The sequence below is a fragment of the Xyrauchen texanus genome, chromosome 19 (genome assembly GCF_025860055.1).
Source record: "Xyrauchen texanus isolate HMW12.3.18 chromosome 19, RBS_HiC_50CHRs, whole genome shotgun sequence".
In the NCBI taxonomy this organism is placed as follows: Eukaryota; Metazoa; Chordata; class Actinopteri; order Cypriniformes; family Catostomidae; genus Xyrauchen; species Xyrauchen texanus.
Window position 1 is genome coordinate 26,696,285 of NC_068294.1, and position 27,360 is coordinate 26,723,644.

General features: G+C 35.3%; 2 protein-coding genes across 5 annotated transcripts; both read left to right on the top strand.

The window, feature by feature from the left end:
• The first annotated feature begins 64 nt into the window (after positions 1-64).
• Positions 65-14,887, top strand: LOC127659891 (ras-related protein Rab-6B-like). Of its 4 annotated transcripts, none has more exons than XM_052149860.1 (8): positions 65-241; positions 1,226-1,284; positions 4,479-4,532; positions 4,977-5,082; positions 7,316-7,427; positions 9,783-9,876; positions 10,443-10,509; positions 12,695-14,887. In XM_052149860.1, the coding sequence occupies exons 1-8, from the start codon at positions 163-165 to the stop codon at positions 12,757-12,759; spliced, it is 636 nt and encodes a 211-aa protein (XP_052005820.1). In that variant the 5' UTR covers positions 65-162; the 3' UTR covers positions 12,760-14,887. The 4 variants fall into 4 exon arrangements, with proteins under 4 accessions (XP_052005820.1, XP_052005821.1, XP_052005822.1 ...); XM_052149861.1 differs by lacking the exon at positions 4,977-5,082 and adding an exon at positions 6,089-6,194; XM_052149862.1 differs by lacking the exons at positions 4,977-5,082; positions 9,783-9,876 and adding exons at positions 6,089-6,194; positions 7,745-7,838 and having other exon boundaries at positions 12,695-14,886.
• A 1,958-nt stretch (positions 14,888-16,845) lies between these two features.
• LOC127660251 (START domain-containing protein 10-like) lies at positions 16,846-27,219 on the top strand. Its single transcript, XM_052150384.1, has 6 exons — positions 16,846-17,476; positions 17,736-17,883; positions 18,270-18,373; positions 21,028-21,145; positions 21,253-21,305; positions 24,655-27,219. The coding sequence occupies exons 1-6, from the start codon at positions 17,294-17,296 to the stop codon at positions 24,859-24,861; spliced, it is 813 nt and encodes a 270-aa protein (XP_052006344.1). The 5' UTR covers positions 16,846-17,293; the 3' UTR covers positions 24,862-27,219.
• The last annotated feature ends 141 nt before the right edge of the window (positions 27,220-27,360 follow it).

Sequence of the window (27,360 nt, forward strand, 5' to 3'; positions counted from 1 at the left end):
CCTGCAATTTCCTCTCTGGCCACTGAGAAGCGCTGTCTCAGGAATCATCAGCTATCACTATCACGGCTCCGTCACTGTATTGTACAGTGCGTCCTTCGTCCTCTCACAGCACAGGAAAAAAAAACTGTCTTAGATAGCTGTTGTTTAGTTTATTCGATAAATATGTCTACTACGACCGGTGGCGGAGAGTTTGGCAACCCTCTCCGGAAATTCAAGCTGGTTTTCTTGGGTGAGCAGAGCGGTAAGTGTACAGATATACGAGACGTGGACAGCAAGATGCACAGGCCAGGTGAAAGGATGCTCCAGAGAGACATATAATGTCAAATAAAAGCCCAAATATTGGTCTGGCAGCTAGTGAAAAACGCGATAGAGGAGAAACGCGTTCTAACATTGATATAGAAAACGGTTGTCATGAACAGATTGAACATCAGTAGCAGTATATCTTTATAAAGTTATGGAGATCATCTAGTTCACCCGACACATTTAGTTCAATTACGTTATATTAATACATATATATATATATATTACATTTGGGTCTTTCCACCAGTGTTTATGGATTATTGCTTCTAGACAGAGTGAGAAACCATGAAGTCCTTGTATTAGCATTTGTGCTGTTTCTCCTAGCCAGAATGGATAAATCACAAGGCCCTTTTCGTATGTATTCACATCGGTCATTAGTGTCCACCGCATAAAGTGAGAATGTGCCAGAACTGTAAATTAATGGGTTTTCGTTTATAACGCAAAACTGTCTGGTATAATGAAACGCATGTTAGCATGTTTCTAGCTAACCGGCTATGTGACAATCATTAGATCTTAAACCGCATCAGGGATGTTTGACTTTGTCTAAGCGGCCACATCACATACACGTTCGTTGCTTGACTGAAAATAAAGAAGATGCAGCGTAAACAAGACTTTCTGCATTTATTTAGCCTTTGTTGATACGTTATGCTGCTGTGGAAGCAGGACGACGGCGACACCCATGTTGCCAACATAGCGATCAGAGTTCGTGAACACATCCTGCAGATTGATGCATATACGATCATTCGTATATATGAATGACTCCATTCGAACATTCGCATCCAAACAGCATTTTAGACCTCATGATTCTATTCGAACGTTCGGAACGCGCCTACGGTGTCCAAAATATTGTCTTGGTAGGCTACTCACGCAACCACTGTTAATCCATTTTCTCTAATGCTGATTGTTTTTTTTTCTTATTCTGCAGTGGGGAAAACATCACTTATCACCAGGTTTATGTATGACAGCTTCGATAATACCTATCAGGTAACATCTGCTGTGACTTGTCACTGGCCATGTCATGTTCATGTGGCAGTCTCAGTGACGTCATCCCGTTCTTACCTGTTGTTATACATATTAATGTCCCCCCAAAGTATTGTGTACTTTGTCAAAGCTGTATTGTGATTATCAAGCATTATGTTATTTGATTCAATGTTGATTCTTGAATAATAGTTCACCTAAATGTGAAATTATGTCATCAATTACTCACCCTCATGACTTTCCAAATCTGAATGACTTTCTTTCTTCCATGGAATACAAAAGAAGATATTTTTGAAGAATGTTCATGCTGCTGTTTTGCTAAAAGACAGAATATTCATTTACCACAGCCTCTGATGTAATGTGTAATGAGTTTTTTCCATTTTGCATGGGTAACATTGATCACAGTGGAAACATATTTGACTGCAAGATGAAAATACAATCCAGCTAAAGAATATCCAGGTATTATCCGGATATAAAACGCATGGTAATGCAAGGTGTATAGAGGGCCCTAGAGACCAAAGGCTGTCAAGCTCTGTTGCTTGCCACTAATGGTTATCAGACAGAGAAGAACTAATTTCATTTGACATCATCGTTTTAAAATTGTGCGTAAGAAATCCTGAATGGAAACGCTTCGAATGCAATTCAAAATTTGCTTACATTTTAATGTGCTTGGAGGAGGTGGATTTTCTAGTGTTTCGCATTATTTAAAATGCGCATTATGGTGATGGAAACTGTTTATTCGCAAAACGATGACATGTTTTGACCATTTGTGTATGTGATATGAGTGTGCGATAGCTTGATGTGACCCAACAAAAGGTCCGACCTTGGCACACAGTTCTTTGAAAATAGCCCTTGAAATTCGTTAGGGTTTAATCCACAGCTGTACTTTAAAGTGGGTCCTCACAATCGTCCAGAACAATTTTGAGAGCGGGTGCTCCCAGGTATGCAGAAGTTGAAGGCAGTGTTGGGAGGGATACTTTTAAAATGCATTCCACTATAGATTACAAAATAAATGCCGTAAAATGTAACGTAATCCGGTAGATTACCTCCAGGTCAGTAACGTGATCTAAATACTTTGGATTACTTTTTCAGAACTAGCAGATTGTTTCACTTGTTTTGACTAGAACAATCCAGTGCTTAAAATGTCTGCCAGTATAGTAAGACAAAATAAAGTTATACTAAATATAAATTATCTGAAAAAACCTAAACATCGTATGCAGTTTTGCTTATAAAATAAGGTAAAGTAAATGTATCTTGATTTAAGGATTTTTAGATAGTTTTACAGGAAACAAAAACACATTGTTTTTTGTTGCAGTACATCTTTGCCCTAATTATAAAGATCTTACTAGAGAAAATAAATTATCATCTAATATGTATTTTCTTGATCCAAAAATATAATCTTGCCTAATTAGTAGGAATGGGCATTCATCAATAATTCAGTATTCTAACATTTAAGCTGATAAAAAAAACCTTATTATTTAAATGAAGGTAATTAATGAGAAAGAGACGTATGTAAAATATTTTTTTTAGGCATAAAGGCACCAGTAAAAAAAAAACAAGATTCTAATTATAATCAAAACAAGCTTATATCATGTCCTGTGTTTGTTTTTTTTAAAATATATTTAAATAAGCAATGCGTGAAAACAAAAAAAGTATTGAATAAAAGTATTTAAGCTCACGCAAAGCGAAGAAAAAGAAACCGCTAATGAAGTAGACTGACGCTGTTAGCGTACAGGACGAGTATAAACACTCAGCATATAATAGTTATCATGTTTATATTGTCTCATGTTATGTTTTTGTTGAGAAAAACAAGCATATCCCTGTACTCAGTAAACCATGCTCCTTTATACACCAGTTTAAATGATGGAATGTCCCTTACCTCAGCTAGCATAGTCTTTCTTGGATGCCATATTTGTTTATAGAAGCTTTGCAGGGATTGCGTTGCTACAGGAACGTGCTTTCTGACGAGCTGCACATATACGAAATATACATATATGAAATGTACACCGCTTATCCAGTACTTTTAAACAGGAACCCAGCTTTCTCACAGTAAGCCACATTTTCACAATTACCTGCTATTCTGGTGTCCATCTGAACATACTGACTGAACCGTTTGCTCAACAAATGTGATCAACTTGTGTCCACACTCAACAGCGCCACCCAGTCCATTCTGTTATAACTGCCAGTTTTAGTTTGTGTGTTCAGGATTTAACATGCATCTCACTGTATATATGGCCAGCAAATTATTTTATATTATTTTTACTATTCGAATAATTATTGCAGAATGAATATTTGCATATTCAACTCCTCGTGCTCATCCCTACTAATAACGGGTGCATGCAAAAGGGCTAGAAATAGCAATTTAGCTTAGCATAAAGCTAAGTGTTCACATGACAATTTACTCAAGGTGAACTGTTTCTGCTGCTCCAAACTTACTTCAAGACCCTCACAGAGTATGTACAATGACATCATCTTCTGATTGAATAACATCATATCCACATTTTCACTCATAATTGTGAAGGCAACCTCACATATCATATGAAAGTGTTTCATGGCTGTTCAAACACTCCTCAGATCACATATATGGATGTATTCCAACAAAGCAGACTAAAAATGTAATAAATAAAATGACAATAAAATGCAAAGTAATCTTTTCAGAAATCAAAGTAATTTTTGAATGTAACTGTTTTCTAATTACCAACAATTTAAATGGAAACTGTAGTGGAATACATTTACTAATATTTTGTATTTTAAATACATAATCTTGCTACATGTATTCCGTTACTCCCCAAACCTGGCATCACATTCCATTTCAGCCCTAATTATATCAGATATTACACTTATACTGCTGCATCTCCTGGCAGTATTGAATAAAATGAGGTACAATTGCTCTAATTCTTCAAATAAAACTCTCGCTGTAGCAAGGACGTGCGCCATCGTGACAAGGTGGCTCAGTCAAGATAATGATAAAGTGCATGACGTAGTGGATTGATACGTGCAATTATACGTATTTTCTTTAATCAAATTTTTTGAAATGCACATCAAAAATATTTAACCCAGCTATTGACATCAAACTTGATGTGGCAAGTTTACATATGGGGGTAAATAAATGCTGACAGATTTTTCATTTTTGGGTGAACTTTTCTTTTTAGGCCATTCTTACAAAGTGCACCATGTTTACTAATTATTTCTCTCCATAGGCAACTATTGGTATAGACTTTCTGTCTAAAACCATGTACTTGGAAGACCGCACGGTAGGCGAGATCAACCCTTATGTTTCTAAAATAATTAGCATAGAGTCTCTGTGTGTCCAAGCCTTTTGTTTTGATAGAACATTGCCACATGTTTTAAGATTCATAAAGCCTGATTTTGACTAAATATATATTATTGATTAATTATCAATTATTAGCATTGGAATAGGTGGTTTTGTCACACACTGACTCCACTCCAACCACCACTCAAGACTTTCAGACATCTTTTTTGTTTTGATGTCCGTCAAGTGATTTCACTATCCACATCACAGATTCGTCACTTTTATATGATTTGCATAATTCCTTGTGCATGGTTGTAGCTCATCATAGTTTGTCATTTTTTATTTATTTATGTTATTTTTATTTCACATTTTAAGTTTGGTTCTGTCTTTATCCACCCTCACCCCACTCTCTTCCATGCCTGTTGTGCTGCATGGATGGTCATAGATTCGGCTACAGCTGTGGGACACTGCTGGGCAGGAACGCTTCCGTAGCCTCATTCCCAGTTACATCAGAGATTCAGCAGCTGCTGTGGTGGTCTATGATATAGCAAGTAGGTAGATAGTGTGCCTGCTTCACGTGGTGAGGTAATGTGGTTTTGCTTGGGTAAATGGCACTCATGGAGCTTTAAAAGTGTGCTGGTTGTTAAATTAGTTAAAGACCCCATGAAATCGCCTGAGTTTTGTGCTGTTGATGTTTTTCCTAAATATGGAAAAACCTACATCTAAAAACTGTGTATACTAAGTATACCCAGGAGATTTGGTGTGCTTTTAAAGGCATAGGGTGGTCACACTAAATATAGATTTAGTTTTTATTTTAACTGCTCTTTGTGTGAAATAAATTGATAAATAAAAATGATTAATGGAATGTTTTTTTTTTTTAAAACTTTAACACAGGACTGTACATTCTCATTCTAGAGAGAATTTGCTTGAACAAAAATCTTTGTAGTGCAAAATGAGTCAAGTATTGTTGGTCCATTTTCCCACCAAATTGTTTTTTCAAATGCATATATCTGCTAAAAGTTCTTTTTGTGAATTTCTAATGAGTGCAATAATATATAGATGATTTTAAAGCTAACAGACATGGACTAAAAGCCACAAAACTCTATTGGTTCCATGGGGTCTTCTTAGAGAATAATTTGGGCTGTTATTTATGCTACTTGTTATAATGTTAAGCACAGATTTCAAAATTGTCATGTGTCCAGACATGAAAACGTCTGTTCTGTTCTTATGCAAAAGGAGTGCCATTTCCAAAGCATCTCGCAGACATTCAGACAGTTGGAATGGAGAAATGCCTTCAGATGGCATTCTTTTGTAACCATATCAAAAAACCTTGAAGTTACAGTTAAACGAAACATAAGTTAATAGATAATTGGTTACTACATTGCTGGATTCTGTCAGTGCATTTCTCCTTTTCCTTGATGGTTTGTTTTTTTGTTGTCCTTTTCCTCTAACCCTGCTCCCTTGCCCTGTCTCTTTTTATCATTACTCTTATCCGTACTTCCCCTCTGCCTTTCTACTTCCATTTTCTTTGCACACCATGGTCCGCTGATCCCTCAGGTTCGGCTACAGCTGTGGGACACTGCAGGGCAGGAGCGCTTCCGCAGCCTCATTCCCAGCTACATCCGAGACTCCACTATTGCTGTGGTTGTCTATGACATCACCAGTGAGTCTGAGCCTCACTCATTGGGTCAGCAGGGATTTATGTCCCCAGGGTGAAGATAGCACAATTCAGCAGTTGCTTCTAGCTCATGGTAGTTTATCTTAGAAAGGTTGCTTGGGAAAATTTGTTTATTTTTTAATTTTGATTAAATGAAGGGTAGATGACACATGCTTCCCTTATAACAGCATCCTGCAAAAGGAAACCAGAAAGTTTGCTCATTTTATATTCTCAATACACTGATCATTGAAATTACCTGTACTTTAGCTTAATTATCTTCTGTATTTTCATACTAACGGTCTGCTTGCACACTTTCTTCTAAGAGCTTGGGTTTGAAGTGAATCAAGGGTGATTTGTTCTTGGCCAAATTTTCTCAAATTATATGATGTGCCAATTTAAAGTGCTCCCAGTAAAATTTCTATTAGTGTTAGCTGACAACTAGCGGCGTGGGTGCAACATCATGTGAAAACAGAAGTTCTTAGTTATTAACGTCATTGTAAAAATGCACTATGCACAGTCAGTGATAATAATGTTTTTTCCAAGAGTGAAAGCATCAATTTACAAGGGATTATTGAGATAAAGATAGTAGAATTTGGCCAGTTATATGATCTCAGCATGGCAGCCCTCATAAATGTGCGCCCAGCACTGTGTATAATAACACACAGTGCATAGTTTCTAATACTGATATGACTAGGGTCTATATCTCATGTTAGTGCAAAAATACTATTACTATTTCTTTTTAAATATATGAGCAATTTCTGAGTGCATCTATAATTAATAAAATTAATTGCAATTAAACACATGTGTTATATTTGCTTAGAAAAGCCCCCACGTGAAGATAATTCAAACACGATTATATTATTGGTGCAGAAAAAAGCAATTTCCCTTAATTATTCCAATTGTAAGATCATCCCTTATTACGGAATTCACATACAAGTCAGAAGAGATTACACATTTTTGTATCACATTATATGTTTAATGTGGTAAATTGACAGCCCTGGTATTGGTATGCATCTATTAAATCTATTGATGCATCTGTTAATCTATTAAAGCACTTCTAACAGAAATGTTTTTAAAGAGGTATTTGTCCTTCTTAATGAGTCCATACTGAAATTAATTTTTTTCAGATCTCAACTCCTTTCAGCAAACCTCAAAGTGGATAGATGATGTCAGAACAGAGAGAGGAAGTGATGTTATTATCATGCTGGTTGGCAACAAGACAGACTTGGCAGATAAAAGGTACAGTCATTGGAGGCTAGAGGGTACTACAGAATGTTGCAGTGTAGATTTAGTTAAAAAAAAAGCCTCTCTGCCATCATTAACAAATCCTTCATAGACCCTCACTCATTTTTTACTACTATTTTATAAAGTTATTTTTGTATAGTTTTGTCCTTGCCATCAATTTGATTGTGAATAATTTATGCCATCATTTCTTTTCTGTTCAGTCTTGGTTTTGTTTGTGTTGATTTTATTTTTGATTTCCCATTACTATTTTTGTTTTTTCATATCCATTCTAATTTGAATGGTTTCCACCCCTTCAAAATGGAAAATGGCAGGCAAGTTTCATTAGAGGCAGCAGAGAAAAAAGCACGGGATCTGAATGTGATGTACATTGAGACCAGCGCCAAAGCTGGCTATAACGTCAAACAGGTGGGTAACACAATACAGTTAAAGCATAGACCTAGGGCTTATAATTTCTATTCAACAATGTTTATAAGCAGAATTTGTGAACTGGAATCGCCATCATGCAAAAAGTTCTGCACACACCCACCCCCCATCCCTTGTATGTTAGGTGTTTTTTTTGTTTTTTTTTTGGCTTATTTATTAGGCTTTTAGCTACCAATAAGTGTTTAGAACTCTTTGTTCCATTTAACACATTCCACCATATCTAAATCTATTCATACCACAGATGTGGCCCATAGACAATAAGTTGATAATAAAGCTGGGCTCAACAATAAGGATGGCTCAGGGCCAGTGTGAGAGAGTTTCAGAACCGTTGACGGAACTGTCACTTGCCTTATTGAGTAGTACTGCATTGTTACTATCTTTTGACCCTTGATCATGTACATGTTTCAATGCCTTGCAAACTACAACATTTGGATTTTTGTGTTGTACATTTGTTGATGAATTGTGCTGATTTAAAGGGATAGTTCCCAAAATTCTCTCATGGTTTACTCACCCTCATGACATCCCAGATGTGAATGACTTTCTTCTGCTGAACACAAATGAACATATTTATATGAATATTTCAGCTCTGTAGTTTCATACAATGCAAGTGAATGGTGGCCAGACTCTAGTGGTTAAATTCATATCTTCAGAAGAATCATTGGTGTGGGTGAGAAACAGATAATAATTTAAGTCCGTTTTAATCATAAATCTCCACTTTCACTTTTTCTTCTTTAATTTTTGTCAATTTGCATTCTTTGTGCATATTGCCACATACTGGGCAGGCAGGAGAATTAATAATAAAAAAGGACTTAAATATTGATCTGTTTCTCACTCACACCTATCATATCACTTCTGACATGATTTAACCACTGGAATCTTATGGACTTTTTTTGTGCTTTTAAACACAAAACAATTTCAAAGTTCTGGCCACAATTCACTTGTGTTGTGAGGACCTACAAAGCTGAAATATTCTTCTAAAATCTTTGTTTGGTTTTGGCAAAAGAAAGTCATACATATCTGGAATGGCATGAGGGTGAGTAAATGAAGAGAGAATTTCATTTTTGATTGAACTAGCTCTTTAATACCAATGTAAATCAGTAATACCAAAGTCTTTCTAGCAAGTCCAAGTCCACTGTTGGCCATCTTTGGAACACTCTTTGCAGTCATGCCAGTGTAGCTCCTATCTACTTGAATGGACAAAGACCAGAATCTCAAAAACTGTTGGTCAAGATTACGATAAAAAAAAACATATTTCAAATCAGCAATAAAATCTGAAAATACTGGAATAATAAATTGTGATTCTTTACCTCATATTACGCAAAAAAGCCCTGCAATTTTCCCGGCTTTTATAGCAAATGTGCATGCACATTCTAGAGTTGATTGACAGGTGATGTCTGTTTCTAAAATGTGATTGGCTCTTAACTGTAAATTGGCATTTCCTTTCTACGTCCGTTGAATGTTGGGTGCTCAGAGCTACTTGGTTGAATGTTCCAATTTCTCCCATTAATTTTAATTGTAGTGTCCCATCTCTGCTAAATAATAGGTAATACTTTTCAGCAGAAGTATATAAATTTTACTTAATTTTGAGCCCTATAAAGTGGTATTTGCCCTTAAGTGCCAAGGATATTATATATCACTTCACTGATAGGCAGTTTGTGGATTGTCCTCAAGTAACAAATGTGTCCTGTATTAATGACCTTTTGATAAACTTCAGTGATCTCTTATAAACATTAAGAGTTCAGCCGTTTTTCAACAGATCAGTTGTCTATATCTTTTCAGCCTGTGATGGGGGTTCTATCAAAACACTAATTTCTTTTTCCCCATTACTAATATGATCTTTAGTAAGTCTGTCTCTTTCTCTTCTTCTTGATGCATTTCTTTTGTCTGTCTGTATTTCTTTCCGTTCCTCCTCGCTGCTCCGAGCAGACAGATTACCACGGAGGAGGGCGAGCAGAGGGCTAAGGAACTGAATGTCATGTTCATTGAAACCAGCGCAAAGACTGGCTACAATGTCAAACAGGTAGACTAATGAAAAAAATTAGGATGGCCCAGCCCTACCTTCCCTCAACAAGTCCTGTCCACCACTATATATATGCTTTCTTTCTTTGGTTTCTACCTTTCTCTGCTCCGCCCATCATTATCCATTCTACCCCTCATCACATTCACAGATGTTTCTTAGGTCCTTGGCTATAGGCTTCTCTTTTGTGTTTTTTGTTAATCCCTAATTTGTTTGCTTCTAGTGCTCCTCATTTACTGTGCCACAAACATCCCTTGCATGTTGACCAAGCATTGCTAGAACTCAGTCGTCTATATGTGCTGTTATAGTGACATTTACAGTTTAAAGACTAGATGTAGAAATTGATTTATGCATATGCTTTTTATTAAAGATTACTTGTAGTCAGAATGAAAATGACAGAATATATAATTTTTGTCCTCATGCAAATATTATCAGAAATACATTCTTCCTCTCTGCCCACTTGGAGTTAAAATTAGTTTTAAACACTACTAAGGTATATTTTGAATTGTACTATAGCTGGATTGATTTGTGTAGAGTTTTTAACTAATTAACTTGAATTATTTTCCTAGCTGTTTCGTCGTGTTGCTGCTGCTTTGCCTGGAATGGATAGTACACCAGAGAAGAGCAAAGAAGACAGTATCCTTTACATATACCATAAGTACTTCTGACAAATCACTGGAATTAAAATGTCTGAATCATTTTATTCATATCAGTCTTATTGCAGGAGATCAGAAACAATTCTGCATGTATGTCACTGTTTTGAATCATATTGCAAACTCTTCCAAAAAAACTAATTCAAATTTTTCCCCACAGAAATTAATGTTGGATTATTAGTGTATGTTTTATTAGTTCATAATCTGCGTTGAAGGGTTACTTTTGAAATGGATTCCACTACAGATTACAGAATACATGCTGTTAAATGCAATTTGTAACATTCCGTTATATTACTCAAGGTCAGTAACATATTCTTAATACTTTGGATTACTTCTTCAGCACTGGTAGATTTTTTTTTTCACTTGTTTTGACTATAAAAACTCTGCCAGTACAGTAAAACAAAATACACATTAAATATACATTCTCTGAAAAACCTAAATTTCTTATGCAGTGTTGTTTCTAAAACAAGATAAATAAATTAAAGATTTTTAGATATTTTCACTGGAAAACAATACAAAAATTATTATCTAGAATAAGAAATTATGATCCAACGTAAATTTTCTTGATAAAAAAATATGATCGTGCCTGGTAACATGTGCATGTAAAATGGTTAGAAATAACATTCTCTAAACTTCTCTTTCTGGTCGTATGAATGTAACACATAAGAAAGTGTTTCACCGCTGTTCAAATGCACTTTGGATCACATTATTTATATGTATAAATGTTTTCCATCTGAAAGGACTAAATATTAAATGAAACAAATGACAATAAAATGCAAAGTAATCTCTTCAGTAATCAAAATACCTTTTTAATGTAACTGTATTCTAATGACCAATTATTTAAATTGTAGCTGTAGTGGAATACAGTTACTAATATTTTGTATTTTAAATACGTAATCCCGTTACATGTATTCCGTTACTTCCCAACCCTGGCCATAACCTATAACCTATTTACAGGGTGCAAAATAAATAGTTGCAACCTCCAAATGTGAATATCCCAGTACCTGTATTTGGAACTGCAACGTAATGCATAATAATGCAGGTTTTAAATTAAATGTAAAAAAATAATTATTCAGATCATATAATACAAATATCTATTACTGAAAGCATCTGTCACAACCTACACATCTTTTAACTCAGTGGAAAATATCTCTGATCCCTCAACTCCGAAAAGTTCAAAAGTTGGTAGCATTAAAGGAATAATCTGGGTTCAAATACCAGGTTAGCTCAATCGACAGCATTTGTGCATACTTTTGATTACCACAAAAATTAGGGACATTTGACTAATCCCTCCTTTTCTTTAAAAAAAAGCAGAAATCTGGGTTCCAGTGGGGCACTTACAATGGAAGTGAATAGGGTCAATCTGTAAATGTTAAAATACTCACTGTTTCAAAAGTAAATCCACAAGACATAAACAATATGTGTGTTAACATGATTTTAGTGTGATACAATTCACTAACTAACCTTTTCTGGGTAAAGTTTTAACCAATTTTACAACTTCGTACCTTGACGATGTAATGTCAACAAACCCTAAAATGACTAAAAATGACTTTTTAAACAACTTTACAGCTCAAATAATACATGAGCTTTAACAGTAAAATGAATATTTTGTGCTTTTATAAAATTATAGACTTTTATACACACATTTCACATTTCTGCCTTTTAAACCCTTCAAAAACTGGCCCCATTTATTTCCATTGTAAGTGCATCATTGTAATCTCCATTTTTAAAGAAAAGGATTGATGAGTCTGAAATTTTTTTTGTGGTAATCAACATAATGTCACAAATGCTGTCGATTGAGCTTAAGTTATATTGACCTGGAGTATTCCTTTAACGCACCAAAACTAATATATGTTTTTTTTACAGCTGCAGTTTCACTTAGAGATGGAGACTGGTTTATAGCAAATATTATACTGCAGGTGACAAAATGACCTGCCCTGTTTGTCATAAATATGCAAGGATAAACAGCTAAATATCTCAAATAAAAAAAGAACATAAAATATAGTACACAAAAGAACATATTTCTGGTAAATTTTCCGCAATTGCAATTTTGGGCCCTGTATACCTGTTTTCCAAGAGTAAAGGCATACTTCATCCTAAAAACATTGTATAGTGTAAATATTAGTCTTTATTTTTCTCACTTACCGATCCTTAACCTATACTTCCAGTGATTGACATCAAACTCGAGAAGCCTCCAGAGCTGCCTGTGACCGAGGGCAGCTGCTCGTGCTAGTAACCACCCTTGCCCCTCATTAGGTCCCACACCCCCCCACTCGACCCCCTCACACTCAAACAGCTTGCCTCTCAGTGGTCACTCGCTCCTCTCATGGCCCTGTGTCATTTATTGGAGAACCTTTTCTTTCTCTTTGACTCAGTGACTTTTCTGAGTAACCGTGTGGATGTGCTATTACTCTATATTAAAATGGATTCCAAAAATACAGATATTAATTGGAAAAAAATGAAATCACAGCATAGATTACAAATGCTAAAACCATTCAGATTCTCATCTGTTCTGGCTGCATGGCATTAAATGGGATTACAGACTGACTTGGCTCTTGAGTTTCTTGCACTTATTTTAACATTAGTGCTGTCATAGTTGTTGTGAAGTTCAAATGTTTCAGACAATTCAACTGTCTAGAGAGCTAGAACTTTCTAAGTTCATAGGAGGAGTTGGAAAAACGTAACAATATTCTATTGAGAGGCTGTAAACTTCTATTACTGATTAGTATGATTTTTTTTAAATATTTTTTTACTTGAGCATTACACTATTCTGTTGACCATAGTAGTTTTGGCCAGAAGTTATGGAAGGGATCACTTCTATCTTCTATCTTGTTATTGTTGTTAAATGTCATCACGGATAGAAAAACATGTACTGATTGATCTGTATAACTGGATGTTGTCATTTTAAAAATTGTATTAGGGGCCAGATATCATTTAAAGGTTTTTTGTTTTGGGATAAATTTGTATGGCCAAAAAATTGTTTTAAGAGCAACTTGTTTTTATGACCAACCTCATTTGGACAGACTAATTTTATTCAGGAATCTTGGGAGGATCGGATCGCATGAAAATAAAACATATTGAGCTATCTTATTAAAGATAGAGTATATAACAATGTTAGTAAAGGGAAGTTACTTTGTTTTCTTATTTAATTCATGAAAACACAAAACCTAAGATATTTAATGAATTATCCACAACTGTAGTTATGAAACCTAACATTAATTGTAAAAATGTGTATGTACTAACAACATAAATATAAACACATCGCTCTGAGCTTGGATATGGGAAGCATCAGCAATTCACACTAAGGGGTGCGCAGTCTTATCTGTAGTGCCCCTGCTCATTTTCTGCCTTGTTTTTGCTACACAAGTGTAGGAACAGCATGTAGTTAGGGACTGTTTAGCACAAAATGCCTTGCTTGTTTTGTTCTTTCATGGTGCACAAAATCAGACCACAGTGCGGTGGTTTGCTAGAGCCTGTTAACACTGGATAGAGCTAATGATGTTTTTTGTTAAACAGGATATTTTGATTTCTTCCTTAAACACGGCTGTTGCTTAGTGTACATACACGTATTGGTATTGCTCCTAATAAGACTTTTGTTTAATGTGTTTATTTATTATCTCACTTGTTGGTGAAAAATACTTGTATGATTGACAGGAATGGCAGTTAGCAATGTGTGGGATACAAGTAGTTGATGTATAATTTGCATTGCTGCCTAGCTACTGTATTACGAAGACCTAGTCATGTCACTATCTTCCCCCTACAGTCACATTAATGAAGACTCTCACCCCCACCCCCCTTCTTGAGTTGAAAGAATTTAGCTTGAATTGGCTTTTATTTGCTGGGCAGGTTTCATTCAACCCCCAGTACAAATATATTCTTCTCTTTCCCTCTCATTCAACTGTAAAGTCTTTTCATTGTGAAAACAAAGAATATCAAGTTTGTTTAAAAATTTGCATTTAATATAATTTCATATGTAAGAATTAAATAAAGAGTGAAAACCCTCCCAAACCGACTGAAAACTCAGCTGTGTGCTATTCTGAAGTGTGTTGGTCTGTTTGAAATACGCTGTCTTCTAGTGTTTAGCAAAATTTGTGTGAACAAAGTACTATTATTATATGCTGTAAAAAACAATGGAAGGTTAAAGTGACACCAAAGTGTATCACATGAATAAAAGATATTTCACCAAATGTGGTTTGCTTCTCAATATAGAATTATAAATAGTCTCTCATTTTTTGGTGTTTCTTTAACTTCAGGCACTTTTAGCACTGTTGACTTCTAGAAATTTAAGTCCCATTAAAACATTTTTCACACACTCACAAGTCAATGAAATGTGTTTTCTAACAATGTCAAATGTATATTCATGCATCACATGAGATTTTTTTCACTATCTTAAATTCTTACCACATTAATAGAATTTTGTGGTGGAAATTACATTTTATAAATCTTTGAAATAAAATGGTTGACTCCTTTGTCTTGCTAAGGCTAATTTCAATGTTAATATTTTATGTTTTCTTAATACACAAAATTAAGTGGTTATTTTCATACTTTTTGCATAATTTGGCAAAAGCTTTACTTTAAATTAAGCTGAATTAAAGCTCACAGGTGATATTTAGCTTAATTTTACTTTGTTTTCTTCAAGCTTGTCCCATATTTTGTCTCAGGGATTCTCTTTGCTTACACCACACTTACGTTTGGGGAGACAAAAACATTATTAAAAAAATTATAGATATTATTTTCACACAATAAATATGTAAATGATTTGTTTTATTTCAGTTTATGTTTGATTTTCATCATTTTTAATAAGTATTCATTTGTATTTTTATAATTGATTTCCATAGTTTAATATTTCAAGAAATATTTTGGGTTTAATACAAGTTAAGCTCAATCGACAGCATTTGTGGCATAATATTGATTACTACAAAAATGTATTTTGACTCATCCCTCCTTCATAAAGAAAAAAAGAAGCAAAAATCGATGTTACAGTGAGGCACTTACAATGGAAGTGAATGGGGCCAAGAATGTGAATCTTATCATTTTATAAAAGCATTTACATGAATTCTTCTGTTAAAAGTAGCGCAGTATTCAAGCTGTAAATTTGTATAAATCATTGTTTTGTAATCGTTTTAGGGTTTGCGGCGTTACGTCGTCATGGCAAAGAAGTTTTAAAATTGGCAAAAACTTTACAAAGAAAGGGTTAGTTAGTGATTTTATCACACTAAAATCTTATTAACACATAAATTGTTTATGTCTTGTGGCTATACTTTTGAAACAGTGAGTATTTTAACATTTACAGATTGGCCTCATTGACTTAATTGTAAGTGCCTCATTGGAATTTTTTTAAAGAAAAGGAGGGACGAGTTAAAATACATTTTTGTAGAAATCAATATTATGACACAAAAGCTGTCGATAGAGCTTAACTTGTATTGATCATGGAATATTCCTTTAATGTGACCGTCATATGCACCTTAATAATAGTTCAAATTCCATTTGTTAACAGTTAATGCACTATGAGCTAACATATATATACATATATACAGTACTGTGGAAACGTTTTAGGCATTACATAGTGAGGATGTCTTCAAAAATAGTGACATAAATAGTTTTCATTTATCACTTAATGTCATACAAAGTCCAGTAAACATAAAAAAGCTAAATCAATATTTGATGTGACCACCTTTGCCTTTAAAACAGCATCAAGTCTCCTAGGGACACCTGGACACATTTTTTCTTCATTGTTGGCAGATAGGATGTACCAAGCTTCTTGGTGAATTTGCCACAGTTCTTCTGTCTATTTAGGCGGTCTCAATTGCTTCTTTCTCTTTATGTAATCTCAGACTGACACAATGTTTAGTGGGGGCTATTTCTTCTATTCTAATCTTTTCTATTTGCAAAAGTAATGTATGTGTGTCTAACATTTATATATCCTATTGACACTAAAGCTGAAGATATCATCTTAAGAACCATCTTAAGACAAATGTTTTTTGTGAAACATGTGCCTCAGACTTTTGTACATATATTGTTCATTGTTCGATAATGATACCAAATGCATTGAATTAATGTTAACAATTGGAATCTTATTGTAAAGTTTTACCATATTGGTTAGTTTTAATAACAATCAACAGCTGGGACATAAAAGTGCCCAAAGTTGAAGAAACACCAACATATAAGAAATATGAACTAGTTTCCTGAAAGCCAGTTGTCTTGGTGATGACACACTACTACTCAAGCATAATATGGTGACGTAAAAGGGTTTCGGTCAGGTGATCACAAGGTGGGTCCAGTTATGAATTAATCATGCAAATCGGCAAAGCAACAGAAACCACGATTCCGGGGCGACAACGGCGCCCAAATGTCCAATCAATATGGGCGGTCCGATCCATCCAAAACGGGGCAAGTTTGTCAACAGTTCTAACTTGAATATATAAAAGACAGTAGGTTTAAGTCAAGATAATGTCAGTTAATTAAATCACTGTCGTCCCAGATAGGACGCCTTTAGTCTCAGGTGGAGGCGCACACATTGCTGTTTTGTAATATAACCTTCTCTACTTCCGGAAGTAGTGACGACATTTTTCCACACGCGAGCGTTGACAGCAGGTGTGGAATTCATGGCAAAAATCTGGTCGAGCTTGAAATGTGAATCTGTAACTACATCTCACCCTCTGTCGAAAGAAGGATATTGTGACTTGGCAGTAGGAAGATACTGATGCTTGTTTGGGAATATCTGCATTTCTTGCTGTGTTTTTAATTGGGAAATTGTTGTTTTAGTTATGTCTCGAGGTTCAGGAATTATTCCAGATGAGTCCATCTTTAATGAGTTCAAAAGACAATGTCTTTCTACAGAGAATTGGCTCAACAAGTATGATAAAAATGGCATGGAGGTCTGGGTCGAAGTGGCCCCTTTATCCTTCTCTCAAGGAAATAAAGGCAGTTCCAAAGTGCACACAATCAAGGTAAGCTGTTGCTAAATGTTACAGAATATCAGTATTTCCAATAAGCAATGCATGTTTAATATGTGCATTTAACAACAGTCTGTTGATATGTATTGCTCATTACAAAGTTATGCTATCAAGATTAACTTTTCCATCCATTGACACAAGTTCACTTGAATCTCTTTTTCTTTATTAAAGCCCATTACTTTTCACAGTTTGATTTAGCACTGTGTACAACTGCCATAACACAGTTATTCAAATATGTTTTTTCCCCGTACAGTGTAGAATGACCATAAATGATGTGTCGGCTGGCACTATGTATGATGTGCTTCACGATGGACAGTATCGGAAGTCATGGGACCCTACAATGCTTGAGAGCTTTGACATCGCCCGTTTGGCACCCAATGCAGATCTGGGCTACTATTCATGTGAGCCAAGAGCACCAGTTGCTTATTTCTGCATTTTTTGGAGATTATATTATGTCTTATGGGCATTCCAGTATTGTTCTTGCCTTTTGTTAATACTCCCATTGGTAATTCACATAACATTCATAGCCACCTATCAAGGAAAGCAGGGAAACTGCTTTATGGCAGTGGCTTATCACAATGCCTGGGCTGAAGAACAGCCTCCAGTGACCACATTTTTTGTGTGTATAAATGGTCAATACCAAGATAATGTTCTTCCTCTTTTTCTTCAGAACTGTGACACTGTACATAGCAGGAACTGTTCATGGGCCATATACCTATTTACATATGCCTAGTAAAGATGTTTTGTTTACCTTTTCATTCATTTTTTTTTTTATATTTGTTCTCAGGGCTTTGTCCAAAACCATTGAAGAACAGAGATGTGGTGACCTTGCGTACATGGCAGGCATCAGAGGACGAGTATGTGATCATTAACTTCTCTGTGAAGCATCCGGTATGTCTTTTATAAACATACACATTCTATTCTCATTAGTCTTGTGTTCAGTACATCTACTCACCCTCATCTACCATTGGTTAGAGTCCCCAAACTCATATCATTGGTTGAGCCAATTTTGCTGTGTCAGTCCATTTGGAACACTCAAACAAACTGAGCCATGTTTTGATGCCACCACATTGTTTACACTTTTTAGGGATGTCAGCCTACAAATGGCTTTCTCTTCAACTCTGGGGAATGTTTGGGCTGCCGCCTGCAATTTGTCAACATTAAATTAAAAGCTCACCATTTAAACGTACTGTGGAGAAATGTTTGAACAACTCTTACTTGCAGAACTGTCTGTTTAAGGTCCTGCCACTGCATCTCAATCGGGTTCAAGTCAGGACTTTGACTAGTCCACACCAAAACTTTTAATCTAGCTTTCTTTTTAGCCATTCAGAGGTGGACTTCCTATGCTTTGGATCATTGTCTTGCTGCATAATCCAGTTGCGTTTGAGCTTCAACTCAGACTGATGACCGAACATCCTCCTTTAGGATTTTCATTTAGAGAGCAGAATTCATGTTTTCTTCAATTATTGTAAGTCGCCCTGGACCTGAAGCTGCAAAGCATTCCCACACCATCACACTATCACCACCATACTTGACCGTAATTGTGATGTTCTTTTGTGGAATTCTGTCTTTGATTTACATCAGATGTAACGGGACCCCGTCTTCCAAACAGTTCCACTTTTGACTCCTCAGTCCAGAAAACATTCTCCCAAAAGGTTTGAGGATCATCAAGGTGTGTTTTGGCAAAATTCATATGAGCTTTAATGTTCTTTTTGGTTAGCAGTGGTTTTCGCCTCACCACTCTTCCATGGATGGCATTTTTGGCCAGTGCCTTTCTGATAGTGGAGTCATACTCCGTGACCATTTTTTGAAATGAGAAAGGCCTGCAGTTCCTTGGATGTTGTCCGTGGCTTTTTTGTGACTTCCTGGATGAGTCGTCGCTGTGCTCTTGGAGGAATTTTGGAAGGTTGGCCACTTCTGGGAAGGTCCAATACTGTGCCAATTTTTCTAAATTTGTAGATAATGGCTCTCACTTTAGTTCTTTGGAGTCCCATAGTATTTTAAATAGCTTTGTAACCCTTCCCAGACTGATGTATTTCAATCACCTTTTTCCTAATTTCTGGGATTTCTTTCAACCATGGCATAGTGTGTTATTGGGTGAGACCTTTTAGCCAACTTTATGCTGCTGAAAAAGTTCTATTTAGGTGTTGATTTGATTGAACTGGGCTAGCAGTAATTAGGCCTGGGTGTGTCTAGTCCAGCTGAACCCATTATGAATGCAGCTTCATAGATTTGGTAACTAAGGGGCAAATACATTTTCACACAGGCCCAGTTGGTATCGGATAACTTTTTCTTCAATAAATAACATTATCATTTAAAAACTGTATTTTACATTTACTCTGATTGCCTTTTGTTTTATGTTAGATTTTGTTTGAATTTTTTAAACAATTTAGTATGAAATACACAAAAACAGAAGAAATCAGGATGGGACAATACTTTTTCCACAGCAATGAAATTCTGGTTCTATTCACTTCTGCTCCCTCCAAAAAATCTTATTTTATTCCACTAGATGGCCGTGAGTATTCGAAAAAAAAAAAAAATTCTATCACCTTCCATCACAAAATGCAAATCTGAAATGTAGGTGGTGCTCTAACGCATTTTAGCCCTCACAGATGTGCTCGTCCATAGACATTCAGTCCAATTTTCAGTCAATGCACCAACCCCCATTGTTTCATCAAATATCTCAGCCTTTGAGTGGGACTAGAAGCTCATTTTGGTGTCATTAGAAAGTGGAGATCCTCCCCAATGATGTATAACATTTTATCATCAGTAGTCTGTAATGGATTTGATAGTCTGATGATTATTTAACATGCATTACCTGCCGGACTGCATATTTTGTTCTGGACATCTAAGATATAACATTGGATTATTCATACAAGCAAGCTCACAAACAAGTAAAAAATTGCTCTCTCTCTTTTTTTTTTTTTTTTGAAAACAGCCGAAGGTAAAAGCAGATATAGTGTTTAGCTATTTGGAGCTTACAGCAGCAGTGATAGTGCATAAAAAAAAGATGTTTGTATTTTATGTCTTTTAAGATATATTTCACCTTTTGCGATTTTTTTTTTTTTTTTTTTTTTTTTTTTTTTTTTTTTTTTTTTTTTTTGTGTGAAAAAACTGTGGAATAGGGGCAACAGAAAAAAAACACTATGCTGTCACATTTCCGAGAATGCGGGCTTTCATTTGATTATATGATTTGTCTATTTAAGTGCTGTTTTATATTCATATTAATATTTCTTCCACATGACGTCTAGGTGGCACTGATTTGTGACTCAAATTTTTTTCAGGATTTATTTTGTTATTTTATGTGACACAAATGCAGAAGTGATTAGGCTATCTATGGAAAGAAGGTTATCTATGAAAAGTTAAGATTCTATGCTTTCAAATTGTACCCCATATGCCTGACTTATGTAATTGGACACTTGAACATGTTAAGCGTAAGCTTTTCTTACGACCTAGTGCCCTCATTTGGTCCCGCCGGTGGGTCCATTTTTTTAACATAAATGTTTTTTTACATCACCTCTAATAAAGTGTTGCTTACATTTTAGAAATATCCTGCACATAAGGATTTGGTAAGGGCAGTTTCCCTTCTGACGGGTTACCTTATCAAACCAACTGGGCCAAACAGCTGCATTTTCACATACCTCTCACAAGCTGATCCCAAAGGTATGAACACATTTACTACTACTTTTGAAATATGCACACCATCTATTGACATTGTAAGAGTTTTACTTTGTTTCTGTTTTATAAATTTTTTTTAAATATAATAACAGGGTCTCTTCCAAAATGGGTTGTCAACAAATCATCTCAGGTCCTGGCTCCAAAAGTAAGTAAATGTTTTGTTTTCTTCTAAAATCTAAGATCTCGTACTGCAGAAGCTCACGCAGCACTTGCTGTGCTAAAGAGTGAAACTTGTTTATCTTTTTCTGTCTGTAGGCTGCATGACTAGTCATCATTATTAATAGCACGTGTTGCTGAAGTCTCTTTCATAAATCATCAGTGATGTGCTATGATGCTGTAAGCAGTTGCATCATAAACTACTTAAACAAAATTGTAATATAGCATGCAAATATACTTTTGGTGACTTTAAAAATTTAGTGTTCAACTGTTTTTAGTTATCCTAAAATTAAAACTATTGTGCATAATCCTAGATCTTGTTACACCTGCTTTACGCTAGTATATTACAAACTATTGTTCATTCCGATTTTTATTACAATTTTGTACTGAAGTACAGTTTTTAAAATTTGTACTTGAGTATAAATATTTCTTTGGACTTTTACCTTCACTTTACTACATTTTGATGAGAAAATTGATATTTACTCCGATATATTTCTCCAGACCCTTTCGTTACTTTTGCGACTGAACACTGCAAAAAAATAACAGCTGTACATGCAAAAATGCATGCAGATCGGCAATAGTGATGTGTTATTCATTTAAATAATTATTTGAAACTAATCTTTTAAATTTGATTCCTTGGAACTGAACAAAAAGATCCCAAAAGTGGTCTTAATGATTTGTTTTGCGAATCATGAATCTGAATCAAAATCACAAGCGAAGCGCATGCCAGATTACGTGTTCCGTCTTCTGTCTCCTCTGGGGAAGACAAGAAACTGCTCTTACAATTTTGTATTAGTTTTTTGACTAATTTGATAAGTTTAACATTTTGAAAAACATTTTGAAAGCTGTGAAATAATGATGTTATGTGCGATCAGCCACCCGTCTTTCCAGGAGACCTGTTAATATAAAAGTCAATCACATGCATTCACATTTTACATTTAACCAAAGAGCAATGTGTATGAATAATTACTGCACCAGCACTCATGAAAGCGTCCAACAGTATTTATTTTAATATTTTATGAAGATGGATGAATGGTCTTTGCCTAGTAACCACCAGAAAACTAGTTTTGCTTAAAGTGAGATATTTGCTTTGTAGCATATTTATGCTAGAGTATGTGGTATCTAGGGTTTTCTGGATGGTTGCTAGGGCATGCTATGCAGTTGTCAAGGTGATCTCTTCTGTTTGTTTTGGCGCATGGTGCCAGGTTGTTATTATTCGGTTGCTAAGTTGTTTTCTATGTTTTTTGCATATTGCTCTGCAGTTGCCAGGGGTGTTCTTGGTGGTTGCTTATTGGCCCAAATGAAAAGACCCCACCCCCACAAGTCTCTGTTCTTGTCACTAATATGACTATGCTCTCCTTCAATGCTCCAATTTTTATGGACAGTTATGTTTATTTACACTCATCCCATAAATATTATCATTCTGATGTGACTTGAATGCGCCATTAATGGGATAGTTTTTTTTTTTCTCATCTTCATTCGATCCAAGATGTGTATGACCTTTTTTTTTTCTTCTTCTGCAGAACACAAAAAAAGATTTTCAGAAGAATATTGCTGTTATGTAGGTCAATTCAATGTAAGTGAATGGTGGCCAGACCTTTGACGCTCCAAAAAGCACATAAATGCAGCATAAGAGTAATCCATATGACTCCAGTGGTTTCATCAATGTGTTCTGAACGGATTCAATTGGTTTTGGGTGAGAATAGACCTACATAACTATAACTCCTTTTTCAACAATAAATGTTGACATTAGCAGTCTCCTTGGCGATCAGGATTTCAAGCTCTATTACACTTCTTATTACGTTTACATTTATGCATTTGGCAGACGCTTTTATCCAAAGTGACTTACAGTGCACTTATTACAGGGACAATCCCCCTGGAGCAACATGGAGTTAAGTGCCTTGCTCAAGGACACAATGGTGGTGGCTGTGGGGCTCGAACCAGCATCCTTCTGATTACCAGATATGGTGCTTAGACCACTACACCACCACCACTCCATAACACCATCTAGGGCTCTGCACATGCATTAAGTGCTAGAAAGAGAAATTAAGCTTGAAATCACGATCGTGCCTAGAGATTGCAATGGCAAGATATATAAGAAAAATGTGTGACAATTTGGTTTGTTTTCACCCAAAACCACTGTAGTAGTATGGACAACTTTATGCTCCCTTAATGTGCTTTTTGTAGCTTGAAATGTCTGGCCACCATTCACTTGTATGAAGTGACCTATAGAGCTGATATTTTCTTCTGAAATCTTTGTTTGAGTTCTGCAAATAAAAGAAAGTAATTCACATCTGGGATGGCATGAGGGTGAGTAAATGATGAACAGCACCAATCAAATAAGTTGCCATGGGTTAAATTAACTGTTCCATAATTTATGCAATTTACTTGTACTTTTGATTCTTAAGTACTTTTAAAATCAGTTACTTTAATACTTTTACTTAAGTTGTTTTCTCATGAGCTACTTTAACTTTTACTCAAGTATGACAAATGGATCCTTTATACAACACTGGAATGAGGCCAGTCTATAAATGATAAACTACACACCGTTTTAAATGTATAGCCACAAGACGTTTCACGTTATAATGATTTTAGTTTGATAAAATTGCTTGCCAAGCATGTGTGTGTAAAGTTTTGTCTAATATTACAACTTCAGTGTCATGACAAGGTAACATGGTAAACTTCGTAATCTAGGTAACATCGTAATGGTGGTAAATTATGCTAAAATCATGTTAACGCGTATAATGTGTACGTCTTGTGGCTATACCTTTGAAAAGTGGTGTTGGAACATTTATGGCTCCATTCAATTTCATTGTAAGTGTCTTGCAGTAACCATTATTTTTGTTTGTTTTTAAATAAAGGACAAATCAAAATTATTTATTGTGGTTATTAAAATTATGCCACATATGCTGTTTATTGAAATAACTTGTATTGATCCTGGAATATTCCTCATTCTTTTTGTGTTTTTTATATATATATATATATATATATATAAATTCACTGTAAAAAAAAAAATATATAATCATTAGTAATATTGTTCTATAAATAAAACCTCAGGACCCATTAATTTCATTTCAAATGTCAATCTTTAAAGGCTATATTGCACATTCTGATCATTGGTGCTGCCAAGGATTTTAAAGACCCAGACATACCAGAAACTATTTATAATTGTGTTTGAGCAAAAAGATTAGGTGCAATTCTTCTGAGTCATTGTGCAGCCTTAAAATGAAGTAAAACGGGATTACATTTCATTCCTCGAATTACACAAGACAAAACGAGCAAAGTTCACTTCCATTGATACTAGTGGCACACCCTCACTCTCTCTTGTCATTCAACAGGTCTTAAGAAGTGTTCATATGGCAGGTCAAAAATACCCTGCATGGAAGGCAGCACATTCTCCTGATCACAAGCCATGGCTGTACCCCATACAGAGTGAACTGCCCATGATGGATCCAGCAGAGCTGTCCATCCAGCGTGGAGACTCTCTGGAGAACGTAGATGAGAGCTCAACCAAAGATGCCCAACAGAATGAAAACCGCAGCTAAAATGACTGTAAAGTCATGAACAGTTTTTTTTTTTGTATTTATTTTTAGACTCCTGTACTGATCTTGTCCATGTCACAGGGTCAATCCTGTTACATCTCACTTATGGCCAGCTTTGTGTTGTTGACACCAAACATTCCTCCCTCTCACACACAGAGAAACTGTTAACAGTCATTGTGCTCTGCATTGTAGAGTTTTCAATTTGGTACCTATGACTGATGAATAACAGGAATATTAATTTTATATTTAAAGCATAGTTTGGCACTCTAATTCAATATTGACAGGCAATATAATTAATTACCTAAAGTGTCTTTTTTTAATGGCAGCACACACATAATGTAAAGGTGCTTTTTCAAACAATATAAAATACTATGCAGTTCTGCTCCTTGATTTAAAACTCTTTTTAAGGTGGCTAATTAACTTGAAGACTTTTTTGCTTGTTTTGTAATTTATTATTAAATTAAGCTACATCTAAATGACATTATGTAAATGCAGTTGAAAAGGATGTTTAATTCTTTGATTTGTAATTTTAATCTTAATATATCTCCATAGTAGGGGAGAGGTTACTTGCAATGTTATGCTTATGTTTGTGTATTTATGTTTGAGTGCCTTTTTGTAAGAAGTGTGTCCATATTGGCTTATGTGAAGAATGAATGATTAACACTAAGCAACCAGAGGAAAAATTACTTTTAATATGACCAAAGCAGTGGTCTTACCTCACATTTGTTTTACTTGAGATTCCTGCAACAGGCAGAGGAAAACGCAAGGAAAAGTTATTGTTGGAGCTGTTCTGTACACTTAAATTATGTACAATGTGTTTTGACCCTTGAACAAGAAAGAAAACCACATAATGTTAACAGTGGTGTTTAATTTCATGCTGTTTTCCAAAAATCCTTTCTCACCAAGCAATTTTCAGTACAATAAGTTGGATGCTACCTGTATTTCAAACCAGTATTTTTGTTCTGGGGAAGGATGGATGTGTCAATTTGTGTATTTGATATATATATGAAGTCGTCTCACTTGAAGGGTTATATGGTTTTATATTGTGCAAATTTTAAATAAATGATAATGTCCAAAAAATATTTATGAAGACAATGTTTTTTTTTTTTTAAATAAGAATGAAGAATTTTGATAGGGTTATTAATGACATTGCATAATGTTGGCTCACATGACCATTGATCAATTCCTAGCTAGGTACAGTTACATTTGCAAAACATCTTGGTCCAAGTGTTCCATATTGTAAAATGTATACTTGACTTTATTTATATAAAAATTATGTAATTCAGTAAATTCATTGAATGTTAAACCTGAATGTACTTGGAATTTCCAGTACTACCATTAAACTGCCCACTAGCAGAGATGCATCATTAATATAGCCACACTACCTTACATTTTAACTGTAAACTTGCCACAGTAACCAGTTTGAAAAAGTCCTGCAACAACATAGTGACAAATTAACATATTCTCTTCTTTTTACAGTACCTTTCTAGTTACAGATACTGATTTAATTACACTTGCCAGTAGCAACATATTTGTCAGCAGGACATCAAAATGCATTTCACTGATGCAATCATTTACTACTTGGCTTCAGATTGCACAACTGAAACGTAATCACAAAATAAGATTAAATAGATCATATGAAGAATATTAGACGTTGGACATTAATCTCAGTTTCATTTAATAAATGCCTGAAATTGATTTTACTGATAATAATACACAGAGCAGACCATAATTTATTCGTCATGTGCCCTATCACTGTATACAGTAATTTAATTCAATAAATAACACTTTCTTTTAATATGCATGTCATAGAATATGCTTATTTCCCCCAAAGTTAGGTAAAGTCTAAATAAAGCAGATTTTGAATCTAACCTCAAAGGTTTAGCTTTATTTGCCCTTTTGTTCAGTGAAGAGAGTAGAGAGAGGATTGAAAATGATGGGCAGAGAGAGGGAACAGGGCTAGATTTAAACTTCATTCACCTGCATGAACATCTCAACATTGTAGCACATTTGCCAAATGCTAGGCCATGGCTTTGACACATAGGTAAAGAATCAGTTAAAAGCCATGTGTGAATCTACACAGCTGGCTTTTTCAAAGTGCTGAATCTTCAAACAAACCCTAGAGTGTTTGGAAATATTTTTTTTTTGAACGGGGTCAGCGAAAGTAATTAGTGAGAGGAAGGCACCAAATCCTCATCAGCTGCATCACTTGTTCCACATTGAGTCTGTCCTTTGCACTTCAATAAATGTCTGGTTTGGTTCAGCTAAGACATCGGACATCAGAAGACTACAAAGGACAGTTTGGGCTGCTGAGCGGATTATTGGTTGCCCCCTGCCCTCTGTTTAAGAACTGTACACTTCCAGAGTGAGGAATAGGCTGGAATAATTACTCTGGACCACTCTCACACTGCCCACTAACTTTTTGAACTGTTGCCTTCTGGATGGTGCTACAGAGCTATGAGCACCAGAACCATCAGTCCATCCATCTCATGAACAGTTAAA